At 42.7% G+C, this 25,180-nt stretch overlaps 1 protein-coding gene across 7 annotated transcripts in view; it reads left to right on the top strand.

The window, feature by feature from the left end:
- Tut7 (terminal uridylyl transferase 7) overlaps positions 1 to 25,180 on the top strand; it is a 59,665-nt gene that overhangs the window by 29,779 nt on the left and 4,706 nt on the right. For 3 of the 7 annotated variants that reach the window (XM_036187101.1, XM_036187099.1, XM_036187098.1), the window contains exons 13-27: positions 941 to 2,013; positions 2,499 to 2,649; positions 3,452 to 3,538; positions 4,371 to 4,471; positions 6,785 to 6,842; positions 9,716 to 9,819; positions 10,966 to 11,055; positions 11,468 to 11,581; positions 11,741 to 11,818; positions 12,537 to 12,714; positions 15,630 to 15,677; positions 15,761 to 15,852; positions 16,750 to 16,865; positions 18,325 to 18,650; positions 21,158 to 21,528. In XM_036187101.1, the coding sequence (XP_036042994.1) occupies positions 941 to 2,013; positions 2,499 to 2,649; positions 3,452 to 3,538; positions 4,371 to 4,471; positions 6,785 to 6,842; positions 9,716 to 9,819; positions 10,966 to 11,055; positions 11,468 to 11,581; positions 11,741 to 11,818; positions 12,537 to 12,714; positions 15,630 to 15,677; positions 15,761 to 15,852; positions 16,750 to 16,865; positions 18,325 to 18,650; positions 21,158 to 21,426 (2,885 nt within the window). In that variant the 3' untranslated portion in view covers positions 21,427 to 21,528. The other 4 variants (XM_036187104.1, XM_036187103.1, XM_036187102.1 and 1 more) reach the window with 3 other exon arrangements.

Genomic DNA, 25,180 nt, shown 5'->3' with positions numbered 1-25,180 from the left:
TCTTACAGTTGGAAGACTCCAGTAGAGGGAACAGAGAGTTATTTTTAAAGAAGAAAACAGTAACTTCCTCATGAAAACACATTGTAGTGAAGGCTGTCACTTTGCAGAGTCAGCTATCAGATAGACAGTGATGGCCTGTTAGTGTCACTAATGGATAAACTCCTCTCAGCTTTGCAAAGTCAGGAGGTTGGAACCTTCTAGAAATCTTAGCTCTCCTCCTTTAACTTAAGAACAACAGCAAAACTCCTACATGGAAATTTTGGTTTTGCTTGATTTTTTTTTTTCAAGCTTTATGTTGCATAAGATATTTTTTTCTTTTTGCATAAATTCTATGTGCAGTCTTGGGGAATCTCACATTTTAAACCCTCCCCTGCAGTTTCTCTGGCTCAGCTCTTCTGGCCAATTGCCTAACCTGCTGGAGTTCTAGGGGAGGAGAAAAGATTGAGAGAAGTGGTGTCTCCTCCTGGTGCCTCCCTCTCGCCCCTGAAACTCAGGCCAGCCACTTCAGTGATGGGGCCTCCCAGGGCGGAAGAGTGGAGGTAAGCTTGACACACCGCAAGGCTGACTGAGTAGGGTGCAGAGCCACAAAGCCTGTCGGAAAGTCTTCAGTTCCCCAGGGCTCAAGAGCCACACTGATGATATCTTTCCTACCTCCAGTCACTGAGCAACTAGAGAAGGGGTCTCAGTTCTCATGGGTTCTCTGTGGAGAGCAGGAGACTCTAGGAGCATTGCTTTCAGCTCGTAAACTGCTGCCCTCACTCCCACCCGAGTTGTTTTTAATTGTATCTAAAGCATGTAAGATGCATGATCCAGTTTACTATTGTTTGTTACCTGCTTTATCTTTGAAAGTCTAGTTTTAAGCATGATGAAATAGAAATGTATGAAGTGGTGGCTTTCTCTTTTTTTTTCCTTTCTTTTTTTTTTTTTTTTTTTGTTACAGACCCCTATTCTGTTAAAAGAAATGTGGCAAGGACCCTGAATAACCAACCTGTGTTTGAGTATATACTTCATTGTTTGAGGACAACATACAAATACTTCGCTCTTCCACACAGAGTAACAAAACCCAACCTCACAAAGCCTCCTGGTCCCATTACCCATGTTTCAGACCCATATAAAGAAGCAAGAAGTTGTGGCCCAAAGCTCCAAGAGACAGATACTGATAAATTGGGAAAAGCAGCTATGGCTCAAGGTCCTGGTGTTCCCACCTCAGGTTCCTGCAAGGCACAACCACTTACTCTTAAAGATACCACTGAGCAGCTGGGAAGCCCACCAGAGGAGGACATAGGAAGTATGCACATTCAGATACAGCAGGAAAGCTCTGACCGTGTCCAAGCAGAGGTCAGTTGCGAGGGTTGTGAGGATGTCTCAGCGCAGTACCAAGAAACAGGAAGTGACAATGAGAAGGTCAGAAGGAAGGTCAGGCATCTTTTGAGCTCGGATGATCAAGATTTTAACAGCAGCAAGCATCCAGAACTTAAGAACTGTGGCAGCCTTTGTGGTCTCCAAGCAGACAACACTCTGGAGTTGGTAGGGCTCCGGAGTCCTGGCACTGAAGAGTGTGGCAGCTGTGCCTCCTTGGATGACAAGGCTGATATAAATGAAGAAAACACAGAAGGGTCTCTGAATTGCTTCTCCCCTTTGGTCCCAGGCCAGGCATCAGCAGTCATGCACTTTGATGATGATGACGACGACGATGAGGAGGAGGAGGAGGAGGAGGAGCCCAGGCTCAGTATTAACCACACAGAAGATGAGGAGGAGCTTGTTAGTGAACATCAGGGGGATAACAGAGACATTGGGTCAGGTGAGGAGGATGCCCTCTCTGAAGAGGATGACTTAGCTGAGCCTACTAAGGGTGAAGATCTAGAAGAGTGTGGAGAACACATTGGTGGGACTCTGCTCATAGACCTAAACAGAATAAGTCTTAATGAAAAAAGCTTTCCCGAGGAAAATTCACCCAGGGACCAGTCGGACTTCTTCTATGAATTTAGAAAACTGACCTTCACCAAAGGCAAGGTAATGGTTGCTGATGGTCTCACATCTGGGGGACTCTAGATCATTCCAATGGATATTATTTCTGGGTTTTATTGTTGTTATATTTACCCACTTATTACCTGTGTGGAATAGGCATATGTACCATTAGTGTGTATAAGGGAGTCAGTTCTCTCACTGTGTGGGTCTCAGGAATTGAACTCAGGTCACCAGGCTTGGCAGCAGGGGCCCTTTACCTGCTGAGCTGTTAGTCAACCTGATTTCCATGAACAGGTTCTGATGTGTGACCACTTGACCCATGTCCTTCCTTGAGACTAATAGGGGTGTGCATAGGCTACAGACAGTTCACATCCCTTTTCTCCTGACATCACCAGCAGCATGGCCATCTCTCAGGACATTTGGAGTAGTTGTAAATTAGGGAGTATGTGTAGTTAATTGTTTTTTCTAAGACCCTTTATTTAGCAAAGATTTCTCATTCACTTTTATCTTGGTTCATCGTATCCCTGCAGTCCCCCACAGTAGTGTGCAGCTTGTGCAAGCGAGAAGGTCATCTAAAGAAGGACTGCCCTGAGGACTTCAAGAGAATCCAGCTGGAGCCTTTGCCACCACTGACACCCAAGTTCTCAAATATCTTAGATCAAGTTTGCATCCAGTGTTACAGTGAGTCTTCTGTGTTCCCTGGTGTGCCACAGGGGTTGACACTGAGTTATCACTGTCAGCCTTACAGTTAGTCCTTTGAGAATTACATACAGTGTGTTGTGATCATACTCACCGCCACCCCTCCCCCAGCTCCTCCTGCATCCACTCCCCACGTCTCACTACTTCCACTTCCTGTCCTCGTGTTTCTTTTCACAACTGATTCCAGTCTGTGCTTCCCTGTTGTGGGAACCTCCACTGGACTATCATGCCCAGCTTAGTCTCTCCTTCCCTTTCTCTCTAGGGTCTCACTGTGTTATTGAATTCTTGGATTCAAGCCATCCTCCTCTACCTTAGCCTCCCAAATATCCAGGATTGCCCAGCTACCATTGACATTTTTGTTTTGTTAAACTTTTTCAGATAAATAAAAAAGAAAACCGGGCTCCCATTTAAAAACAAAATGGCCCACAGACATTTACATTTCTGCTGGAATTCTAGAGGACTCTGTCAACCCAGGTTTAGCGCCCCTGTCCCAGTTAGCTTCCCTCTCAAGAGCAGTTCTTGGGCTAGGCTCATTGAGGCAGGGTCTCCTTGTGTGGCCCTGGCTGGCATGGACCTCCCACTGCTGGCCTTATGTCTGTGTCCCAACTGTTTTTATTGCTAGCACTGTCTGCTGAGAAGGTATAAAAGTCTAATTTTTGAAGCTTGTAAGTTTTCTTTTTCTCAAAACTATTTTTTTCAGCTTTCCTGGCAATATCAACTCTTTTTTTTTCTTTCTTTTTTTAAATCACTCCCTTACTCATTGTATCTATTTGTTTTTAAACAGAGGATTTTTCTCCAACTCTTGTGGAAGATCAGGCTCGTGAACATATCCGGCAAAATCTAGAAAGTTTCATAAAACAGGACTTTCCAGGTAAGTAATTTTTTTCTTTAGGAAAAGAAAGGTAATAGAAGAACATGTGTATTACGGGCACATTAACTTTAGCAGCGATGGGAAAACCTTGTGGTGAGTAGGATCAGAGTTGAGTTCGTTTATATATCTGGATGGGCTTTGGTCCACCACATCTAGTTTACCAACAAAAAGATGACAGTGTAGGGTGATCCAGTATGCAGGAGGTGAATCCACTTGGAATTAGAGTAAGTCACTACTCTAAACATTTACAGGAGCTAGAGAGATGGCTTAGCTGCTCTTGCAGACCAATTCCAGGGGACCTGACACCTCTGTTCTCTGTGGGTATGTGCACTAATGTATGTAGACACATACACAGAGGTAAAAATCAGTCTTTTAAAGTACAAGCATCGCTCTTGTATTAAATGGTTCACATTTTCCTTGAAACGTTCTTGCATTTTGGTATAAAGTGGTATCTACTAATCTTTCATGTCATATATAGCATGTGTATTTAAGTAAACTGAGAGAATCATTAAGAATAAATGTGTAGTTAAAAAGACATTGGGGTTGGCAGGATGGCTCAACAGACAAATGATCTTGGTGCCAAGCCTGATGATCTGAGTCTAGGACCCACATGGTGGAAGGAAAAAACAGCCCCTGCAAATTGTCCCCTGTCTTTCACATATGCACACAGACACAGTCCATAAATAAATAAACAAATAAATCATTGTGATAACAACATTTAAAGACCTTTATTATGAGATAGGATAGTTAGCAATTGGTATTTTGGATTCATTAAAACAGTAATTAAATGTATTCAGGTAATGAGTTATTACTTGTCATCTGTCCCTAACAGGAACTAAATTGAGCTTGTTTGGCTCCTCCAAAAATGGATTTGGGTTCAAACAGAGTGACCTTGACGTCTGTATGACAATTAACGGACATGAGACTGCTGAGGTACGGTTGCCACGTGAGCACACATGTGCTGTGAACATGTGGTTAGCGCCGTCCTCACTGGCAGAGCTGTGAGGCATCTGGTGTGTTCCCGGGGCATTCCACGTGCAGTGCACCACAAAGCACAGCCTCCGACCCATGCTGACCCACGTGAAGGGGTGTGGAGAGTAGCAAGTGCGGCTGGGCATGGGGGACACACCTGTGATCCCAGCACCTGGGAGCCGGAGGCAGGAGGATTGCTAGAAGTTCAAGGTCAGCCTGGGCTGTAGAATAAGAGCCTGTCTTTAAAAAAAAAAAAAGGCAAAGCATGCCCATTGATTCGGTGGCTTTGCAGGGGCTTTCCATTGTATTTCAAATTGTGCTGGCTGCTCTGAATCCAGACCACCTTCACCAGTGCCCATTGCCTTAGCCACTAGACCAAGACAGATGTCCTCCCAGAGTTATCTATGATGTTAGTTTGCTTGTGTATGGTGAGCATTAACTTGAGTTCAGGACCTAGATTTAAGACAAGCTTGGTCTTATCAGTACCAACACACGTATTTTGGTAGATAATTCTGTTCCCCCTGTTGCTTTGGGAAGTTCTCTCTTGGATGGCTTGGGTCATGTCTGTCAGGAGAGATAGGAGAGTACACCCCATATGCTGAAAAGCAGCTTAAAGCCCCGTTTATTGTTTTGATTTCTTTCCCCTCTTCCTGAAGATGGGTTCTGCTGTATAGTCCAGGCTAGTCTGGAACTCCTGATCCTCATTCTCTGAATCCGGGGATTATGGCCTGTGCCATCATTTCAAGCTAACAGCCTGTTTTCACAGTTTTGTTAGAATAGTGCCACACCCAGTCCTGTATGTGTTCTCTGTGGCTGCTCTCTCTTTTTCTCTCTGATAACAGAGTAAGTCTGGTAAGTGCCTTATGCATACCAGGCGGGGCCATGCACCGAGTCACACCTGTCACTAAGGGACCCTTTTTCTGAATGAAGGTGGCATAGATGCTGTTGATCTGATGCCCAAACTGCTGCTGCTCAGGAGCTCTCCATGGCTTTGTTCTGAGTCGGCATTCCTAGGGCATTTCTGACTTCAGGAAAACCATCCAAAATAATCTACCTGGAATTTGATGAATGGTGTAGAGTGAGATTAGGTCTACCATATGGAAGGACCTATATCTCTTCAACGTTGATTTTCATTAATGTGTTTTATAAACTACTTTTGATAGTTATTTCTAAAGTAAAATTCCGAATATGTTGTAGGGTCTGTACCATCAGAAGGCCTTATGCAGATGGGGATCACAAACATGTTTTTATGTGCCAGAGTACAGTGGAATATGCTTGCATCCCAAAACTTGGGAGGCACAGGCAAGAGGACCTTGAATCTGAGTTCAGCTTGGGCTGCACAGAGAGATTTGGTCTGAAAAACAGCAAAAACATGAAGTATGACTTGGCCAAAACACCATTCCAAATTACTGTGTGACTTTAATTTTGGCTAGTCCCACAGGGAAGTAACCTGAGTTCAGTCACTCTCCACAGCAAGTCATCAGTTCTTAAATAAACTGCATGTAAATCTGCCCAGCATAAATATGAGGAAGGACAGAAGCTCTCTTGCATGTCCATACCTAAGGTATTCTTTCAAGTGAGAAAGTTCTCATGGCTCAAAGACCTTCTGGAAGTTCTGGTTTTGGCTTCTGTTGTACATCCGAAAGGTTGACATGTCTTTAGGGTGTTTTGCATGTAGAGTAACTGACACTCAACTGAAGGGACATAAAACCATCTGAAATTGAACTTGCTGAGGCAGCTCAGTAGGTGAAAGTGTCTCAATACACCTCTGATGACTCGTTCAGTGCCTGAATCCCACAGTCAAAGAAGAAAACTGACTCTTGAAAAGTTGTTTCCTGACTTCCATGTATGCTCTCTTTCATACATGTAACATCCTGACATGTGTATGCCCACCCTCAGTCACACACGCACACAAATAAAAATAAGAAGAGAAAAAGGGTTGAAATGAACCTCACTATCTCTGAAGGTGGTGGAAGCTGTCACAGTGTAGGACCCTGCCTCTTACTTGTTGCCCATTTGCTTCTGGGTCTGACCAGAACCTCACACAAACCAGGCGAGCACTCTAGCACTGAGCTCCATCCCCAGCCCCTCCCCCAAGTCTCACTAAGTTACCCAGCCTGGCTTTGAACTTACTGTGCAACTCAGACATCCCTTTAATTGTTGACTGTTTTACCTCAGCCTCCTGAGTAGCTAAGATTACAGGTATGTGCCAGCAGGCCCAGCTTATTTCCTGATTTAGCTTTCAATTTTCTTGTTTTTGTGCCTTTGTTGCAGGGGTTGGACTGCGTAAGAACTATTGAGGAGCTGGCAAGAGTCCTCAGAAAGCATTCAGGTACCTCTATTTATTTTTCAGAAGTAACTTCTAGTTTTTCTTTAGTGTTTTATGTACTTAGAATTTATTCATGCCAATGAGGAAGTATGCCTTCTCGTTCATAAATATATGTAATATTGTTGTCATTAAAATGTTCTGTAGTCTAATATGGAAGAAAATTGGTAGTAATGCCTGTGTGGTTGATGCTATTTTGTTTTGATTACAAAGCTTATTCAAGGCAGGTGAGAGATTAAAGTCATTTTGCCTTAAATGTGAATCCAACTGTAGACATTGCTGAAAAGCCCATGATACGGTAAAGAGCACACAGACCTGGTGAATTATGTTTGCATCCTTTCTGCGCAACAAACTGTGAATCTTAAGCAAGATGCTTAACATAGCTTGATCTAGTCTCATCACAGATCTAGAAGACTGTTGTAGGTGGTTTCTGAAGTCTTTAGAGCTATAGAATGTGTAGGTCCTACAAATGACCTACAAACCTGAAATGCTCTTAGGGGCAGCTGTGGACCAAAACAGAGAAAGTGTATGATTGTTTGCCTGCTTGTCTGTTGCTGGGGGTAGAGTCTGAGGCCTTGCTCATCAGAGGCAAACACTCTACCATGGAAGTCCAACCCTAGCTCTGCTTTATCATGTAGCCCAGGCTGGCGTCAGACTTCCTCCGTACCTCGTTTCTGGGATTATGGTTTGTACCATCATGCCTGGCTGTTTGCTGGGTAGGGTGGTTAGTTGATTAATTGGTTGGTTTTGGAGGGGTTTGAGAGTTCTTATTTGGGACGAGTTCTTTTTTTTTTTAGACAGGGTCTAATGAAGCCTTGAACTCAAAACTCTTGCCTCAGCCTCCTGACTACCTAAGATCACAGGTGCAGACCACCACACTTAACAAAATACTTTCTTTAAACATTAATCTCTTAAACTTCTGTTCTGAGAGTAAAGAATGAAGGTGAACAACATGGCTCCTGTTCTTGTGGACACACTCATGGGTGCACACACACACACAATGGTACAATTTCCTTTGTATATTGAGAAGATATTTTCCTCAAGTAAGAGTCCATCTCTAAAGATAAGTTTTGTTTAGATTCTCAGATTGTACAAAAAAAGCGAGGTTCCTAGACTTGACAGTTTTCGTTTTTTAGGACTGAGCTGAACTTCGACGTCTGCTGTAACTCGCCCATGTTTGCCTCCTTCCATCTTTTTCTGGATCACTTGGGTTGAGCTAGACTGCCCCTGTCCTAAGCTTCCACTACGTTCAGTGGTTGTTTTTAGAACAGAAATTACTCTGTATAGTCATTTATATAGAGAATTATATGATAGAAAGGGACTACAGAGAATTTAATGGTAACTAAAGGGCTCTGCTTACAAGCTAATGCCTTTAGAGGCAGTCTCCCCAGCTATAGTATTGAATGCCTGCTACATAATTAGAAGTATTGGGTATTTAAGGACAGCAGAAAAGTTAAAAAGGTCTGTGTCTTTCCTTTGGTATTTGGGAGGAGCTGAAGTTTGGCATAAAACTTGATTACAGTGGGTAGAAACAGAAGCCTTTGGAATTACAAAGTGGAGCCAGGGTGACATGCAAGGGATAAGTTTCCGAGGACAGGTTTGTGAGTGTCAAAAGAGATCAATCATAGCAGATTCCCTAATGAGAAAGAGGGGCGTAGCAAATTGTGGAGATTCTCGATCCTAGACTTCCTGCTGGTTCTGTGTTATGCGAATTCATTTTTGCTTGTTGTTTTGGGTTTTTGTTGTTGCTGTTTTTTGTTTTACATTTCTGTTCTGCCTCTACCTACTCTTACTCTAAATCCCTTCTAGACTTCAGCACTGGCATCTGTGCAATCAGCAAAACAGGCAAACGACTGCTAGCCTGATCTATGCACAGGCCAGTGGAGCTGAAGCTGTTCCGGCTTCAGTCTGTGGCCCTGCTCTGCAGGTTACCGCCTGCACGTGCAGTTCCCTAGGATGCCTTCCGTTTCTGTTCCCCCTTATGCAAGGTGAAGCTGAAAGTCCAATTATGAAGGGTCCTCTGCATACCACCATCACATATAGGCCCACAGGAACTGAGTTTGTGTATAGGCAATCTCAAGCATGCATGCATTCCTTCATCTTTGCATTCTCAGGCCACCACAACATTTGAAGCTCAGATGTTCTTCAGGAGTGGTCACCCTGCCTCTGTCCCTGTGCCTCCGGGCTACTATTTGCCAGGAACACGGTTCAACTCTATGGTCCATGGTTCTTCAGTACTTAGGCCAGCACATTGGTTTCTTTGTCCTCAAGGATAATTCTTCTCAGTTTTTCTCCTGTTTCTTATAACACATTTTCCTTTCCCTTGGGTCCGTTTTCCAGCCCACATAGTGTCATGGAAGGGCCCTGAAGCCTTTTTGTGCCATTTTCCTTGCTAGGTAAATGACTTCCTCCTCCACTACTTCAGCATGTTCAAAGTGTGGCTCAGGAGGTCTTCTCACCACTGAAAGTCATTGCTTCCCTTTCTGTTGCTTGTTTTAGCTCCATGGTGACTGCTGTGTCAGGCTGAGATAATGGCTCATAGGTCATTAGTCAGATGGAAAGGGTAGTAGAACTCATGTATGCAAACTCCAGTAATTCCTCTGGAAACAGCCCATCTGGCACACACTTGCAGCTTCTCATGAGCTAGTTGGTTTGTGGAGGACTGTGGATTTTTTTGGTTCTTGTGATTCAAATATCTGTGTGTTTAATAGATACAGACTTTGCCAGGCATTTTCTAGTTTTTAATAACAGACTTTGTTGCTTAGTTGTAATGAATACAATGAGGCAGCTCAAGTTAGATTTTGTTTATCCGGGATATTAGCATGAAAACCATCTCTACCCAGTTGTTGTGTTTAATTATGCATCTTGCTTCCCTCTAGGGTTAAGGAACATCCTGCCCATTACAACAGCAAAGGTGCCTATCGTGAAGTTCTTCCACCTAAGAAGTGGGCTAGAGGTAGACATCAGCTTGTATAACACACTGGTAAGATGTCCAGGGTTTTCCCAGCCTGTCTGTCTGTCTGTCTTTTTTTTTTTTTTTAAGTCTTTCTGTTTGCTTGCTTCCTTCCATCTACTCTTTGTTTTTGCAGAGGCTGGGAGTGGGGGTTGATACAGGGTTTCATAGTGCTGAGGTTAGTCATGAGTTTGCTGTGCAGCTAATGGTGACCTTGAATTTCTGGTCTTCCTGGCTCCACCCCACAAGTGCTAAGATTACAAGCTCATACTGCCATGCCTGGTGTTGCAGGCATTTTCGTCAGGGAGATAGAGGAATGGATGTCTTTTTAAAAGGAAGCACATAGAGAAATGAGGCATTCATTTCATCCTTCTTTACCCCATCCTTTTGGCTACTCAGCCTTTGTCCCGAAGGGCTGAAGATACTCTCTGCCCTCGTTTCACTCTCTCTTTGGGAAGTAGTTGGGTGCTTGGTGTGTGCCTTGTAGTATTCTAAGGCTGGAGCTGTGGGGAATTCAGTAGCCTCCCACCCCACTCCATTGTCTCTGAGTTGGTAAATGCTCATCAGTTTAGGTGTGAGAGTGTGTGTGTGCACACATGAGCCCAATTGAAGATTCACTTCAGCTAAGGTCACAGTAGCAGGTTTGTCTCTCTGACTTGAACTTGACTGTAATTTGGTTTGTGTTCTATGCTCTCCTTTTTGGCCTCACATGTGGCTGCTTCCAGACCCAATGGAACCTGAGAGGGTTTTACTCAAACGATGCCACAGGGAAAGGGCATCTACTTAAAGGAAACTCCTTATTTTATTACTGCCTCCATCTCCCAAGTGCTAGGATGACAGGCCTGTGTCACCACACCTAGTAACATGCTTGTTTATTTTAATGGCTTTTCTTTTTCAATTTATTCAGACTAAAGATTTATTAATGAAATCAGAATTACATATATTTGTCATCTCTTAGATTAACACAGCTTATCTCAGGGAAGGAAGGAAGGAAGGAAGGAAGGAAGGAAGGAAGGAAGGAAGGAAGGAAGGAAGGAAAGAAAGAAAGAAAGAAAGAAAGAAAGAAAGAAAGAAAGAAAGAAAGAAAGAAAGAAACTTGTAAACTAGGTTGCAGTTTTGAACTTTTCTAGGTCACAATGTCTTCAAAGCCCCATGGTGCCCTTTTCTTTTCAATAGGCTCTTCATAACACAAGACTCTTGTCTGCATACTCAGCCATTGACCCCAGAGTGAAGTATCTGTGCTACACCATGAAAGTGTTCACAAAGGTGGGTGTACTGCTGCTTGTGGCTCGTCTGGAAATTGTTCTGCACTTGCAAACCTTTTTGAAAGCACAAGTGTGACACTACCACCCTATACACACAGTGGGCTAGCTTGGAACTTGCTGTATAGACCAGGCTGACCTCAAACTCACAGAGATCCTCCTGCCTCTGCCTCCCAAGTGCTGGGATTAAAGGCGTGTGCACCACCACACTTGGCCTTGATGTCTTAGTTTTTCATGATAATCCTGCTGTATGTCCACTACTTTCTTGAGTTCAGTTTGATTTAGGTAGGGTTGGTTGCTTTAGTTGACATTTTCACTTTTGATTTTGTATAGTCCTCAAATGAAGTAGTGGTACCAGGGTGACTGACTGCAGGCTGAGTAGACATGCTCTTCACAGTGTCATCTCTTCCCTCTAGATGTGTGACATCGGTGATGCGTCCAGAGGCAGCTTGTCATCCTATGCGTACACTCTTATGGTGCTATATTTCCTTCAGCAAAGGTCTCCACCTGTCATCCCTGTGCTTCAAGAGGTACCCACAGGGGACTGTGTCCTCTGCAAAACTGGGCTTTCTCTGAGCCTCTGCTAACATGCTATAGTTCTGTAGTTGAGTTTTTAACTTTTCCTAGGTGTCTTGCTATCAATGCATTAGTTTTTCATTCTATACTAATACTTTTTAACTTAATTTCAGATATACAAAGGGGAAAAGAAACCAGAAATACTTGTTGATGGCTGGAATATTTACTTTTTTGATCAAATAGATGAACTGGTAAGTATTTTAAGGTTAAAGATTTTCCTAAGCCTTGACTAAAAGTTGGCCAGTTCTATGCTGTAGGTGACCATGGTATAGAGTTGTCACATCTGTCTGTTGTGACAGTGAAGACTGGCATTCACAAGTGTGAATTAAGCTAAGTGCATTTATAGGCACTGTACCTGGGGTTTCATCAGTGTCAACTGGCTCTTGGTGGTAACTATTCCAAGGGAACACATTTTTGTTGTGTGATTCTTCTAAGACTTTGTGTGATTCTTCTAAGACTTTGAGTTCTGTCCTGCTGACTGTACAGCTCTTAAGCTTCTTCATAGATTCTCTGCCATCACATTCTGAGATGCATCATTTAAACTCTTGAGTTGTGTCTACGTCCTAGTCAGAGTAGAAGCTAATAGATTCATGTAAATGATGTTTTAAAACAAAAAAGCCAGGTGTGGTAGGGTATGCCTTTAATCCCAGCACTTACAAGGCAGGGTCAGGTGGATCTCTGTGAGTTCAAGGCCAGCCTGGTCTACAAAATGAGTTCCAGGGCTTCATAGTGAAACCCTGTCTCCAAAAACAAAACAAAACAAAAAAAAGTTGAATGAGAACTTACACAGTTACCTTTTTGTGTATATAAGCCTGTTGATAGTCCAGGTTTTTCCTCCTGGGGTACAAATGCATACTGTTGTTAACACTTTATGATGGAGTGACAGCTCTTGTCCGCTTCTGTCTCTAGCCCACTTGTTGGCCAGAATATGGAAAAAATACAGAATCTGTTGGGCAGCTGTGGTTGGGTCTTCTCCGATTCTATACAGAGGAGTTTGATTTTAAGGAGCATGTAATCAGCATCAGAAGAAAAGGTTTGCTTACGACTTTTAAGAAACAATGGACCTCAAAATACATCGTTATTGAAGGTATGAATAAAGTCAAATTAGAAGTGAGCTGCTGGCCTAGCATGTGTGAGGAATGATGTGCAGAGCCTTTCAAGTAGAACACTGAGTCTAAACTAAGAGCCCTGGCTAGTCACTGAACTGCTGCTGCCCAGAGTGTGCAGTGCAGTAGCTCTGTTGAGGCCCACACCACCCTCAAGGTTCATTTTTAACTATATAATGTCTCCAGGTGGGGCCTTTCATGAGTACCAAAGTCTTTGTTCAGAAAAACACACCTTTCACTAATTAATACTGGACTCATGCAGGAGAATAAGACAGCAGCAGAAATGAGGCAGTTGAGGTAGTGGGATGTTGAACCTAAAATGAATCCTCTGTCTACTTCTAATTCTTGTGGATTGTTTTGGTTGTCATAGGTAAGTACATGAAACATTTAACACTTAATGTGTAAAAACTAATGTGAAGTTCCACAGCTTCTGATTTGAATGCCTATTCTAACCGTATAGAGATTCATTGAGTTGTATAGACTTTGGGTCTCGTTAATTTTGGTGTGTGATGTTTTTATGTATTTGCAAGTGTCTTTTTTTATAATAAAGTTAAAGTAACTTAAGACTAAAATAAAACTAAGACTTTATTGAAGATTGGAGAATGCCATTAGAAATGAATTTTTAGAATTTTACTGTTGGGGGAAAATTTTTTTCTTGTAACAATTTGTCAGTGCTGACAAAAGGGAAAGGCTTTTTCTAGCTGGTCTGATGTTCAAACCTATGATTCCAGCACCTGGGAGGCTGAGGCAGTTGAATCAGGTCACCCTACTGAATCCATAAGAGCCATTGATTTTTTTTTTGTTTTTTTTTTGAATGCCGAATGCCGTTTATTGAAGGAGGGAGGAGGTCTTAAATACAGGCTTATAGCACAATGGGAGAACCCCAATGTTTTATAATCTTGCATCTAAGCCGTTAACGCCCAATGTGCAAGATACACAGACAAGGAACTTCACTTAAGCATTCAGAAGGGTGGAATCTCGAAGGAAATTAGCATAGGGAGGATATCAAGGTCAAGGTCAGCAAGCAAGGCAACAGTTACCCAAAACAGGGGCCACGGACCTATAGGTACCCCCCCCCCCTTTATTAAAAAATGAGCTTCTGACTTAGGTTGCATGGGACATCAGCAGGTCACCTTACCCGTCATAGAGATACCTGTTCAGGCCACACAGGCGCTCTGTCTTAGGTTGGTGAGTGCCCCCCAGGCATTACCCATCTCTAAATACTCCTTATCATACAGGGAGCCATTGATTTTTATAGTTAATTGTTTCTAACTGGTAGGAATTTAATTTTTAAAAAGACAAAATGAAGGTTAAATGCTTTAATGAGCTGAGAAGTAGCTGAAAAAATATCTTCTTGATCTCATAGGATCCATTTTCTTACCATGAGCTAGTATCTAGATGGTGTATAGACTTTATAATTACTTCATTTCTTTGGGTAGTGTTGGATGCAGGGCTATGAACTTCAGCCTGGGCTGTGGGTGGGGATTTAGCATTTTGGATGCTTCTGTCAAAGCAAAATTAGTGGGGAAAGGGGTCCTCTCATATTACCATGTCTTTTGCTGTTGTTCAGCATACTGAGTGAACTAAAAAAAGGGGGGAGGGGGAAGGGCAGAATTGAGAGTGTGGTGGCCCACATGTAATCTCAGCCCTGAGAGGAGGACATAAAACTCAGAGCTGTCCTATCTCAGCTTCTCAGGCACTGGAGTTAGAGGAATGCACACCATGCCTGGCATGGTAGCAATCATTTCAACACTATGGTAGCTAAGATACAGTCTGCCTTTTATAACCAAGCAAACAACCAAAATACAACACACACATTCACACACAACATATATGCACGCACTCATACACACACACACACACACACACACACACACACACACACCAACAGAAGAGAGCAGCACTGTTCTGACTGGGATGATAGTCTCATCACACGTATTACAAGAGGAGACCAAAGGAAGGGTCCTGTGTTCCAGCCACAGTCACGTCTGATGTCATAGTCCCTGGTGTGGTGCTTGCCCTCTGGAAGCAAAACCTGCAGAATCTTGGTGCCTAGCTTCACTCCCTGGCTCCTTCTGTGCTGCTGTGCATATGTGGTCCTTCATGTCCATATGGAGGGCTTTAAAAAGAGGCATCTTGGTTTTTCCTTTGCCTTTTTCAGTACTGTCTTAGACAGGAAGAAAATGATATCTGTCTTCATATGATGACTAGATCATTAGTAATGTGTATTTAGTATTTTTAATCATCTATAAAATAATACATGAGTTCAATAGTGCTCAATAGTACTGTATGAAACAGTCCCCTCACAGCCACATCTGTCACACCTTCCTCCTTTCATCAGGCCCGCCACTGCAGCTGGCTTTTCATGGTTCTTGACAAGTGTGCAACAAGTGCTTTATACACTGAACCATCTCTCTGGCCATTGATAATCAGTATTTACCATGTCAGTGTCAGTCTCTAGCTCAGATTGGCCTGGAACACAATTATATAGCTCAGGCTTGTCTCCAATTCCTGTCTTCCTGCTTCTGCCTCCCATGTGCTGAGATTACAGGTAGTGACTGCCACTCCTGGTTTATGTATTTATATTTGTGACTTATAATGTGAACACAAAATGGACATCATTAAGTCACCTGGGTAATGAGTCTTCCTCAGTAATTTTTCCAGAAGTAGGCAACCTTTATAAAGATTATAAAGATGACATAGTGCTCTTTTCTGATTAATGCTTTTGGGAGATCTTGGGTTATATTTAGGTTTGTCTGTTGCTTAGCTGTGCATAATTCTTACTAATAAGCAAAGAGGTAGTAATGTTTGCTTCTTGTTGAGTGTACCTAGGTTATGGGATGGATGGTGGCATATCCTACTTTATTATCTTTTTTGTCTCTTTTTCTTTACTCAGATCCCTTTGATTTGAATCATAATCTTGGTGCTGGATTATCAAGGAAAAGTAAGTTAGTCTTGTCGGTAAACTTGGTGCAGTCTCTTGTTCCCTTAATGCATGTAATTGAATTCTTACTTTTTTCTTTATAGTGACAAATTTTATAATGAAAGCTTTTATCAATGGAAGAAGAGTATTTGGAATTCCAGTCAAAGGATTTCCAAAGGACTACCCCTCAAAAATGGTGAGTTTCTCTTAGAAATTCCAGAAAGCAAATAAGGTGCACATTTTAATCACTACTAAGTATGCAATAAGGAATGACTGAATCAAGCTGATTAGCATATCTATCTTCTGTGTCATTTTATACTGTGGCATTTAAAATATGTATTATTAACTGTAGCTCCTACTTGGCAATAGCTCTCTCCAGACCTAGTCCTTCTCTCTGTCCAGAACTTTGTCCCCTTTGAACAACAGCTTCCCATTTCCTTCCTCTACCCAGGAGGACAAAACTTCTACATATGGGCATGTGGGTACTTTTAGCATATCATTGCCAGGCTCATGTCAGATACTACTCTGGACATCTACAGTGGTGCTTCTCATGCTTGTTCAAGAACTCCTTCTCCTGCACAGTCTGTTCAAATGAGTACTTTGTTCAGGAAGTGTGCAGGTGGGATGCAGCATCCCACAGACTCCTGCAGCGGATACTGAAGCAGCCCTTCCATTTCTTTTTCTTAAGAAGCCACACAGCAGCAGCACCAGTACTAACATGCAGCTGTTCACTTTGCCTTAGTATAGAATTTGCACAATGAATTTGCACAATGTAGATTATGTTTCTCTGTTCATTGCAGTCTAGCCATTTTGTTTCCTGACACCCTCTATTTGGCCTTGGCTTCTCCTTTTGTGTTGAAGGTGTGTGTGTGTGTGTGTGTGTGTGTGTGTGTGTTGTGTCAGTGTTCTCCAATTTCAGTAAATAAAAGAAATAGGTCTAGGTCAGTCTATCAGCTGTGCCTCTCACTGATGTTAAGATCTTGTTTGGGATGAACAGTACAAATATTAAAATTTACCAACCTGTTCTCCCACTGGTTGCATGGTGTGCCGTGGTCTTGTTTACAGTGCCTTTTACACAGCTGTGTTCTTGTAGGAATACTTTTTTGATCCGGATGTCCTAACTGAGGGAGAACTGGCTCCAAATGACAGGTGTTGCCGCATTTGTGGAAAAATTGGACACTTCATGAAGGACTGTCCCATGAGGAGAAAGTAAGCACATGTTCAGAAGGGGTAGCCTTGTTTTTATTTCCTTGTTGTACTGGTTTCTAAATGTGGGTCTTTTGATACAGGGAAAATAAGCATCTGAAATCAAGCATATTTCAGATAAATTTAAGATCTTTTTAAAAAAAAATCAAAACAAAATGATTCCAGTGTGACTGTGGGTGCAGATGCTGAGGGCTGATTCATTTGAAGATGACTGTCTTCCAGGCCAGGTGCTCATCCCTAATTTTTGGGTGTAGCTTTTGGTTTTAAATTAGTTTAATCATTAGTGATTGCTTTCAGTAGATCAGGTGCTTAGGCATCAGGCTGTCTCCTGATGTGTTAGTGAGAAGCAGGGAGGTATTTTCTGTGGTCTGCTTGGGTTGTTTTCCCTGGCTGACAGTAGTATTGCTTTAAGTGGACAGTGCTGTTCTTACTTCAGATACACTCAAAGTAGGTCTTACTTCAGATACACTCAAAGTAGGTCACAGTCTGGAGTTTAAAGACTAGTCATCAGTAAGGCAGAAAGAAATGATCTTGATACCTGGGTGTCATTTACCAGTACTTTTTGCACTTGGGAAGCTGAGAGTTCAAGGCCAGCCTCAGCTACAAAGGAACTACGAAGCCATCCTGGGCTATGTGTGATGTTACCTCTGAAGAGATGACTCAGTGGTTAGAGCACCGACTGCTCATGTAGAGGACCTCAGTTCCATTCCTAGCTCCTGCATCTGGTGGTTCACAACCACCTGTAACTCCAACTCCAGGGCCTCCGTGGACACTTACATATGTTTGGTACATACATGTATACACAAAATAAAATCACTTGTAAAGAATAAAATAAAGGGAAAAGTGACTGACATTTTTTAAGATAAGCCTCCTTAAAACCATTGTTAATTTTTCAGTGAAATTCAAGTTTTACAGTTCAAATTTTCACTGCCTAGTAAAAGCTGATACATCAGAAAGGCTGATTAGCACAACAGCACACACGTGTTTTGAGTGTGCCCAGGTTTCAAGGCAGGCTCTGGACTCAAGACTCTCAGCAGTAAGCACTAGCTTCGCAGCACTGTTAATTGACAGGCTCTGTGCCAGGGTTCCACATTTGAAAATTCAGCCAACTGCAGACAGGCTGTTTGGAAACTAGTGCATCTGGGTTGAAAATATACAGACTTGGGTTTTTTATTATTCACTCCACAGTGCAGTGTAACTGTCAGAGGATGTATGTGGGTTATGCTTATACACACCACTTTCTGTAAGGACTTGGACAACTGTGGGCTTGAATTTCTAAGTGGCCACCTGTTAACCACCCCCTGTGGATGTTGAAGAACTGCAGAAATTGTAATAGTGAAGCTAGACTTGTCCAATTCGAGGTTTCCTTTTCACACTTTCTGGTCCTGGTTATCTTTGCATTTGGGCATATCTTGATAAGTTCCTGTAGACACTTTTCCTATTAGTGTTTTATCTCCAATAGAGTGAGGCGACGGCGAGACCAGGAAGATACCCCAAACCAAAGATACTCTGAGAGCAAAGAAAAAAGAAGCAAAGAGGACAAAGAAATTCAGAACAAATACACAGAGAAGGAAGTGTCTACAAAAGAAGATAAGCCCACACAGTGCGCAGCTGCGAAATCAAAGCTGGTGAGGGCAGGTGTAGACCTGGGGCGGGAGAAGATTCTCAGGACACCAGTCGAAAAATGGAAGAGACAGGATGACAAAGACTTGAGAGAAAAGCGCTGTTTCGTTTGTGGAAGAGAAGGACACATTAAAAAGGAATGCCCACAGTTCAAAGGCTCTCCAGGTACAGACACCTCTCAGAGACCTTGATGTCTGTGCTCAAGGGATGCTAACCTCTTAGAGTTGTTCACATTTTGTGTTTTTCCTTCAAGGAACTTCTTCACTCAGCAAAGATTGTGCTGTAAGGAAGTGATATCTCCCCTACACACACCTTTAATTCTCACTCTCTGTATGATTTAACTGCTTATTCCTGGGTTTACTTAGTCTTATGAAAGTCTAAGATTATCAATGAAATGGCAGTTTGCTCATCTTCAATCCTTTAAGCATAATCTCAGTAGCCAGTAAGCAAGTTACAGCGAGAGGCATGCTGCTCACTGTGTGTACTTGTGAGTCAGAGCACTGCCTAGACACTGGTGAGGCAGAAACTTGGTTATCTCAAGACACCACCATGTGCAAATGAGCTGCTTGTGTTTCATTCATATACTCGAGGCATGTGAGCAGGAAAGAGACTAGAAGGATGTTGACAGTGTTCGCGTCTGCAGAGAGCTGTGGACGGTTTCATCTTTAGCCCTTATTTAAATACTGTCTGTCAATGACCGTAGTCATTCTTAGGATGAAGGGAAAAATATCTTAACAGCCCATAGTTCAGAGTCATCCACAGATCTTCTGGTCCATGTCTCTAGTCAAAGTTACTTAATAAGCTGAAGTAGGAGGTTACCTTAGCCCAGGAGAGTAACACCAGCCTGGGCAACGTAGTATAACCCTGTCGTGAGCACAAAATCAAACCACCCCCAAATACTGACCCTTTATGTTGTTGGATATGAGTTGATCATTTTTATGGAATAGGTTGTGTCCATCATGGGCACCTTTTTAACAGAGTCTGGGCACCTTTAACCTGTGTAAGGTATGGTCTTCAAAATAACTTATAGACTGTACTGGTTCTTAGAATAAGCCTGAGTGAAATTGGATAAGCATAGACAAGGACCCCTAGAGAATAATTGTTACTGCCCATTTGCTGAGCATATTAGTTAGGACACCTCTGTAGTTCCTTCCTTCCAAACACCCTGTATGCTAGGAGCACTGATGTGCTCTTCTGTTTTAAATGCCAGGCCTGCCAGGCAGATTCTCTTGGTGTTTAAGACTGAAAGTTTTAGCTTTCCTCTTCTTATTTGTTTATTCATTTACTTATTTATTTTATTTCTTTGGGTTTGGGGGCAGAGACTCACTATTGTAGTCAAAGCCAGCCTAGAATTTGCTGTGTAGTCCCAGCTGGCTTCAAATTCAGAATTCCCCTGCCTCCTGAGTTCTGGGATCACATGCATGTGCTACCATGCCCAGCTCATTCTTATTTATTTTTTTTAAAGGAGCCTTACATGGAAAGAATTTGTCTTAACATTTTCTTTTATTTGAAGTAGTGTTTGAATATGGATGAATGATGCAGCTTTGACTGGCCCCCACGGCCTGAGTTAGCCCTGTTCTTCTGAGGAAGTCAAAACATAATCCCAGCACTTGCCTTGATTTTCCTTTATAAGAAGGAGATGTGACTTAAAGAAATTAATGACATGTTAGCAGTCAACATGTTACTAAGGGTCAATTAGACATTATTTTAAAGTTTAGTTAAAGATGATCTCATTTAGCTCAATAGCCTCCTTCAACCTAATCGGAACTAGACAATATAAATACAATTTAGCAGATTTTCTCAAAATTACTCATACTCTGTATTTGATAAAGACTCAAGGCTGTGTTTACAAACAGGATGAAGCAGACCTTTGTGGTCCCCTCCTCCTCCTCCTCCTCCTCCTCCTCCTCCTCCTCCTCCTCCTCTTCCTCCTCCTCCTCCTCCAGCAGAGTCATCCTGTACCTCCCCTCAGGTGTGTCCCTTTGTCTAGTGGCAGGCTTGAATTTACTGACCAGTATGTCTCAAAACCGTAGAGTGGGGCTAAGGGGATGCTCAGTTAGTAAAGTGCTTGCACAGAGACCTGTGTTCTATTCCCACTGTATACATGAAAAGCAAGGCACTGTAGTGGATGCTTAATCCTGTGCTGGGGAGGCGGAGACAGGCAGATCCTTCGGCTCACTAACCAGCTAGCTTAGCCTAGCTGAGGGAGTTCCATTGAGAGACCCTGCCCCCAAAACCAGAATGGACTACTCTTGAATGATACAGATACAGGTACACATCCCCACACATACGCATGTGCACATCCATACATACACACAAGTATGAGAGTGGTGATCCTAGCAGCCTGACAGGACACCTGGCTAGCAGAGGGATTGGCAGCCTTAAGGAAGAGCCCTGGTCTAGAAAACCTGCCTCTATAGTGTTTACAACTAATACAGTCAGCACACAAGAGCAGAAGGGACAAGTGGGGCTGGAGTGCGACAAATGCTACTTGGTGGTAATTAAAATAATCAGATGTTTCTGTACCCAGAGTTCTGCTCTTCCCTGTCATTCCTTCAGTGGACTATGTGGATGGAATTCCATCCCATCAACAGAGCATTCTTCTTAAAACGTTCATGAATAGGGCTATTGCTTTCAAAATAGGAACAAAAAGTGTTCCTTTCTTTCTGTAGGTTTGTGTAAATCAGATTATGTGTCTGGATACTCTTCACCTAGCCCTTTGAGACCAGTGGCTCAGGTAAAAGCCAGCCCAGACCTGAGAAGGGAGCCCTGTTTACTCTGTACTGCTCACTCCTCTGAGTCTTCTGGAGTGCTTGGAGCTCCTGGCTGGCCTGTGTGCTTACTCTTCCTGCGCCCCATGTACTGGGTGGTAAGGCTTGTGGGCCCTGGTAGCAGGGGCTTGCTGAATGACTCCTGCATACATGTCTGTCATTCCAACTAACGTGCAAACTTCTGCCACCCACATGCCTAATTCCAGCTCTTGGACACAGTTTGAGACTGTTTCTGTTGCTTTTACCTTCAGTTTTTGTAAACCAGTCTATTTCATTTTTTAGGCAGTGCTTTTACATGAAGACAAAAAGAAACAAAAAACAACCATATTTTTGAGTCCCCAGTCAGGTATGTGGTTTTTAAAGGATCAGATATATGTTGTTTTTCTTCTCTGAATATTTTACCACATGCCTTTTGAAACTCTTCCTTTACCTTGTGGTTCTGACAGAGGGGTATCAGAACCTCTCAAGGGAACTTAAAAAACAAACAAACAAAAACCTAATTGCCGTGCTTCCACGTTACATCCTTAATCTGATTGTTCAATGGGTAAGTGCAACCTGTATAGTTTTCAAATTTTCTGGGGAAGAATTGCTACCCTCAACCATGGAATCCTTTCTTTGTGACTTTTTGTGGCTGCTGTGGAATTGTTATTGTCTTGCCCTCACTGTTCCCCTTGTGGAGATTATCTGCCATATTCTAGAAGAAAGAAAGAAAGTAACTTGAACCCTCCGCTCTGCAACCAGACAACTATTTCATTTATGTATCCTTTCAGTAAATATCTGTTGAGACTCTAACTGCAGGGCACGGCCTCAGAACTGAGTACACCCCAATGAGTAGCAAAGCTCTCCTCTATATTCTTTGTCAGGGACAGACATCATAAAGAACAACCGTGTGGCAACAGGTGCTCTAAGCGGGGAAACACAAAGTGATGCTGGGTATGGCAGTGTCCCCTCTAATAAAATATCATCTCAGAAAGTGAGAGTCAGGCGGAGAGGAGATAGACCTGTAACTGTTAGCAGGTCCTGCCCTTCCGCCTGAGGCTGGCAGGAGTGGTGTGATGAGCTCAGGACAGCAATGGAGATGACACAGAGAAGACGAGTCTAGTGTCCTGATGCTCCAGCAGTGACGGAGGAACTGGAAGGTTTCTTTAAGATCTGAGATGGGAAGCTGCTGGAGACCTAACTACAGGAATGGTGCTATTTGAAGTCTTGTAAAAGGCTAGGACAGGAACACTGCAGCCACTAAGGTATTTATTTACCAATGTAGTTAAGTAGAGACTATGGCTCAGGCTTGGGTGGAGTGTCGGGAAGATGGTTGGGTGTGGATAGTATGAAGGGAACACCAGCAAAATCAGTGTATGTGGCACTGACATGAAAATACAGTGAGGGTCAGATGTCACAACAGTCTTTGAGAACTGGAAGAATAAAGGAGAACTTTATTGTGCTGGGAAAAGTTGGAAGGAGAAACTGAGGTCTGCTTTATAGTGGTAGCTGTGGAACTCTAGGGCAGGGATTTCAAGTGGCCAATTGAATATTTGAGCCTGGCATTTAGTGGGTCCAGGCTGCAGAAAGGAGTATAAGTGTTGTCAGTGTGGAGATAGCATTTTAAGCCCCTGTGCTGGAGACACAGAACAATGGGAGTGTGTGGACCCTGGAAATAAAGAAGACAGAGAGAGATGACTAAAGAAGGAATGGAAGGAGCCAGAGTTGGGTCTCAGGGTGCAAGCAAAGAAAGTGCTTTGTGAAGTGCTGCTCAAAGTTCTCTGTGGAGGCTGAGTTCAGCATTGGGCTTGGCACCTGGCCTCACCGAAACCTTTGTAAAGAGCTTTTTCTTTGGTAAGAAGGCTCAGAACTGCATGGAAAGGAATTGGAGCCTGCTTAGCCTTGACTGTGGTATCAAGGGAGAGACCCCTCCTGCCATGTCCCAGGCCTGTGGAGGGATGCTAAAGAGAACATGGTGGACTACCAGAAGGTCTTTCCTGGTTTTTCAGGTGTTGTTCTAAGTCTTGAAAAAAAAAGGACAAGATTGAGGTGAAGGAAAAGAAAGTGACTTTTTCAGCATTATTATAGGAAATAACAAAACATGATGTAAACACAGAGTCCTAGCCACTAGATAGCCTAAGTAGCCTTGCTTAATCAATCCATCCTGGTCCCTCTTTACCTCTATAAAAGAAGGCTAAAGGAGGAAAATTAACAATGAAGAGCATGAACAATCAGTCTCTTTTAAGTGGCATTTTTTTTTTATTAAAAAAAGAATGGGGGGGTCTTTTTTATGTATATGAGTGTTTTGCCTGCATGTGCCTCATATGTACATGGTGCTTGTGGAGGCCAGAAGAGGGTGTCAAATCCCCTAGAACTAGAGTTACAGATGGTCGGAAGCATCCATGTGGATGCTGGGATTCAAACCTGGTTTCCTGCTGGAGCAATAAATGATCTTAACTGCTGAGCCATCACCAGCCCCATAAAATGAAATTTTAAAAGATAACACTTACGTAACTTTTACTACTGCAGCGTCTCATTCAGTTAACAGTAGTCTCTTTTATGCATTAGACTCTGTCACAGAATGGGTATGTAAGAACAAGCTCAGAACATACAGAACAGTTTACATGTTTACAGGTACAACAGAACACATCCATTAGGGAGTCTTGGAATGACATCCTAATGCTAGGAACAAAGTGTTGACTTTTTAGCTTGGATAAAATGTGGTAGAACGAGAAGTCTTAGCTGAGATCAGACCATAACAGATTCCCTGGCTCCTCAGAAGGATGAGCTGCCTTTCCTGGTCTTTCCAGCCTCTTCCGTCAAGGCAGGATACTGACCACACTCTGGGAAAGTTGAAGAAGCTTTGGGTTAGGAATGTTTATTATTTCTATTATAAGTGCTGTTAGTGGAGGAAAAAATTGTGGAACTGCTAATATTTGATTCAAGCTTTTTTTTTCAGTATCAAGTGTTATCTCAAATATTTGCAATTACTTTACCTTTTTTTAGAGAGTGAGGGGAAATGTTGAAATTATACCAGATCCCCCACCCTTTTTTAAGCTAGTATCTAATGTAGCCAAGGCTGGCTTTAAATTGACTGTGTGGCTGAGAGTGGGCCATGCCACACAATGCTTCCTAAGTGGTAGTAGGCAAGCAGTCCACTGTCTACATGACATCCCCAGCCGTGGTATCATATCAGATCTCTTTACACAAAATTTAAAGTTTTTGGAGTTGAGATTGATGTGTAGAATAAGGGCAGATCATTTAAAAGAAACAGAAATCTTCAAATCTTAACTGCACTTAGACCTGAAGGAGAACATTGTACATGACAGATAAGCAGGAGGAGGCTTAAAAACATAAGCTCCAGTAGTTCTCAGAAGATTTGTAATTGTTCTCCATGGAACACATCATTTCAAAATAAGAGTTCTGTTGGGTACCCTCCAAATTCAGTAGACAGAAGTGAAAGGGGAATGGTGGTGCCCTGCAGTTAAGCTGATGATGGGTGGGGAGGAGAAATGGACTGTATTATAACCATGCTGACTGCCCAGCATTCTGGAAGGGTATGGACAACAGACACCACCAGTCAATGGGATATTTCTCCCATAGATCTGGGAGTTTGAAAATCATGATGTACCATGATAAACAGACCAAAAGAATGTTATTTTAAGCAACTTTGACCCTGAACAGATATTCCCAAAACATTTTACATAAAATAAATACTGATGTTCCTGATGATAGTCTTATAAAGGAACACAGAGTATAAACATCTGTTCTGTAGTTTATTGCATAGGTCTGGTCTCCTTTCATTTGTTGGCGATGCTGCGTGTCCTACACATACCTCAGATCTCTCAGCTACAAACCAAGAGACTAATAACTAACTGCTAAGGCTGCTGAGGAGCCTGTGTGCAAATAGTGTGAGCAGCTATGTGTGTGAGTCAGAGAAAAGGA

Source organism: Onychomys torridus, chromosome 5 (assembly GCF_903995425.1).
Source record: "Onychomys torridus chromosome 5, mOncTor1.1, whole genome shotgun sequence".
Lineage (NCBI taxonomy): Eukaryota > Metazoa > Chordata > Mammalia > Rodentia > Cricetidae > Onychomys > Onychomys torridus.
The sequence above is the reverse complement of the archived record's forward strand: the minus strand, read 5'-3'. Positions and strand labels throughout refer to the sequence as shown.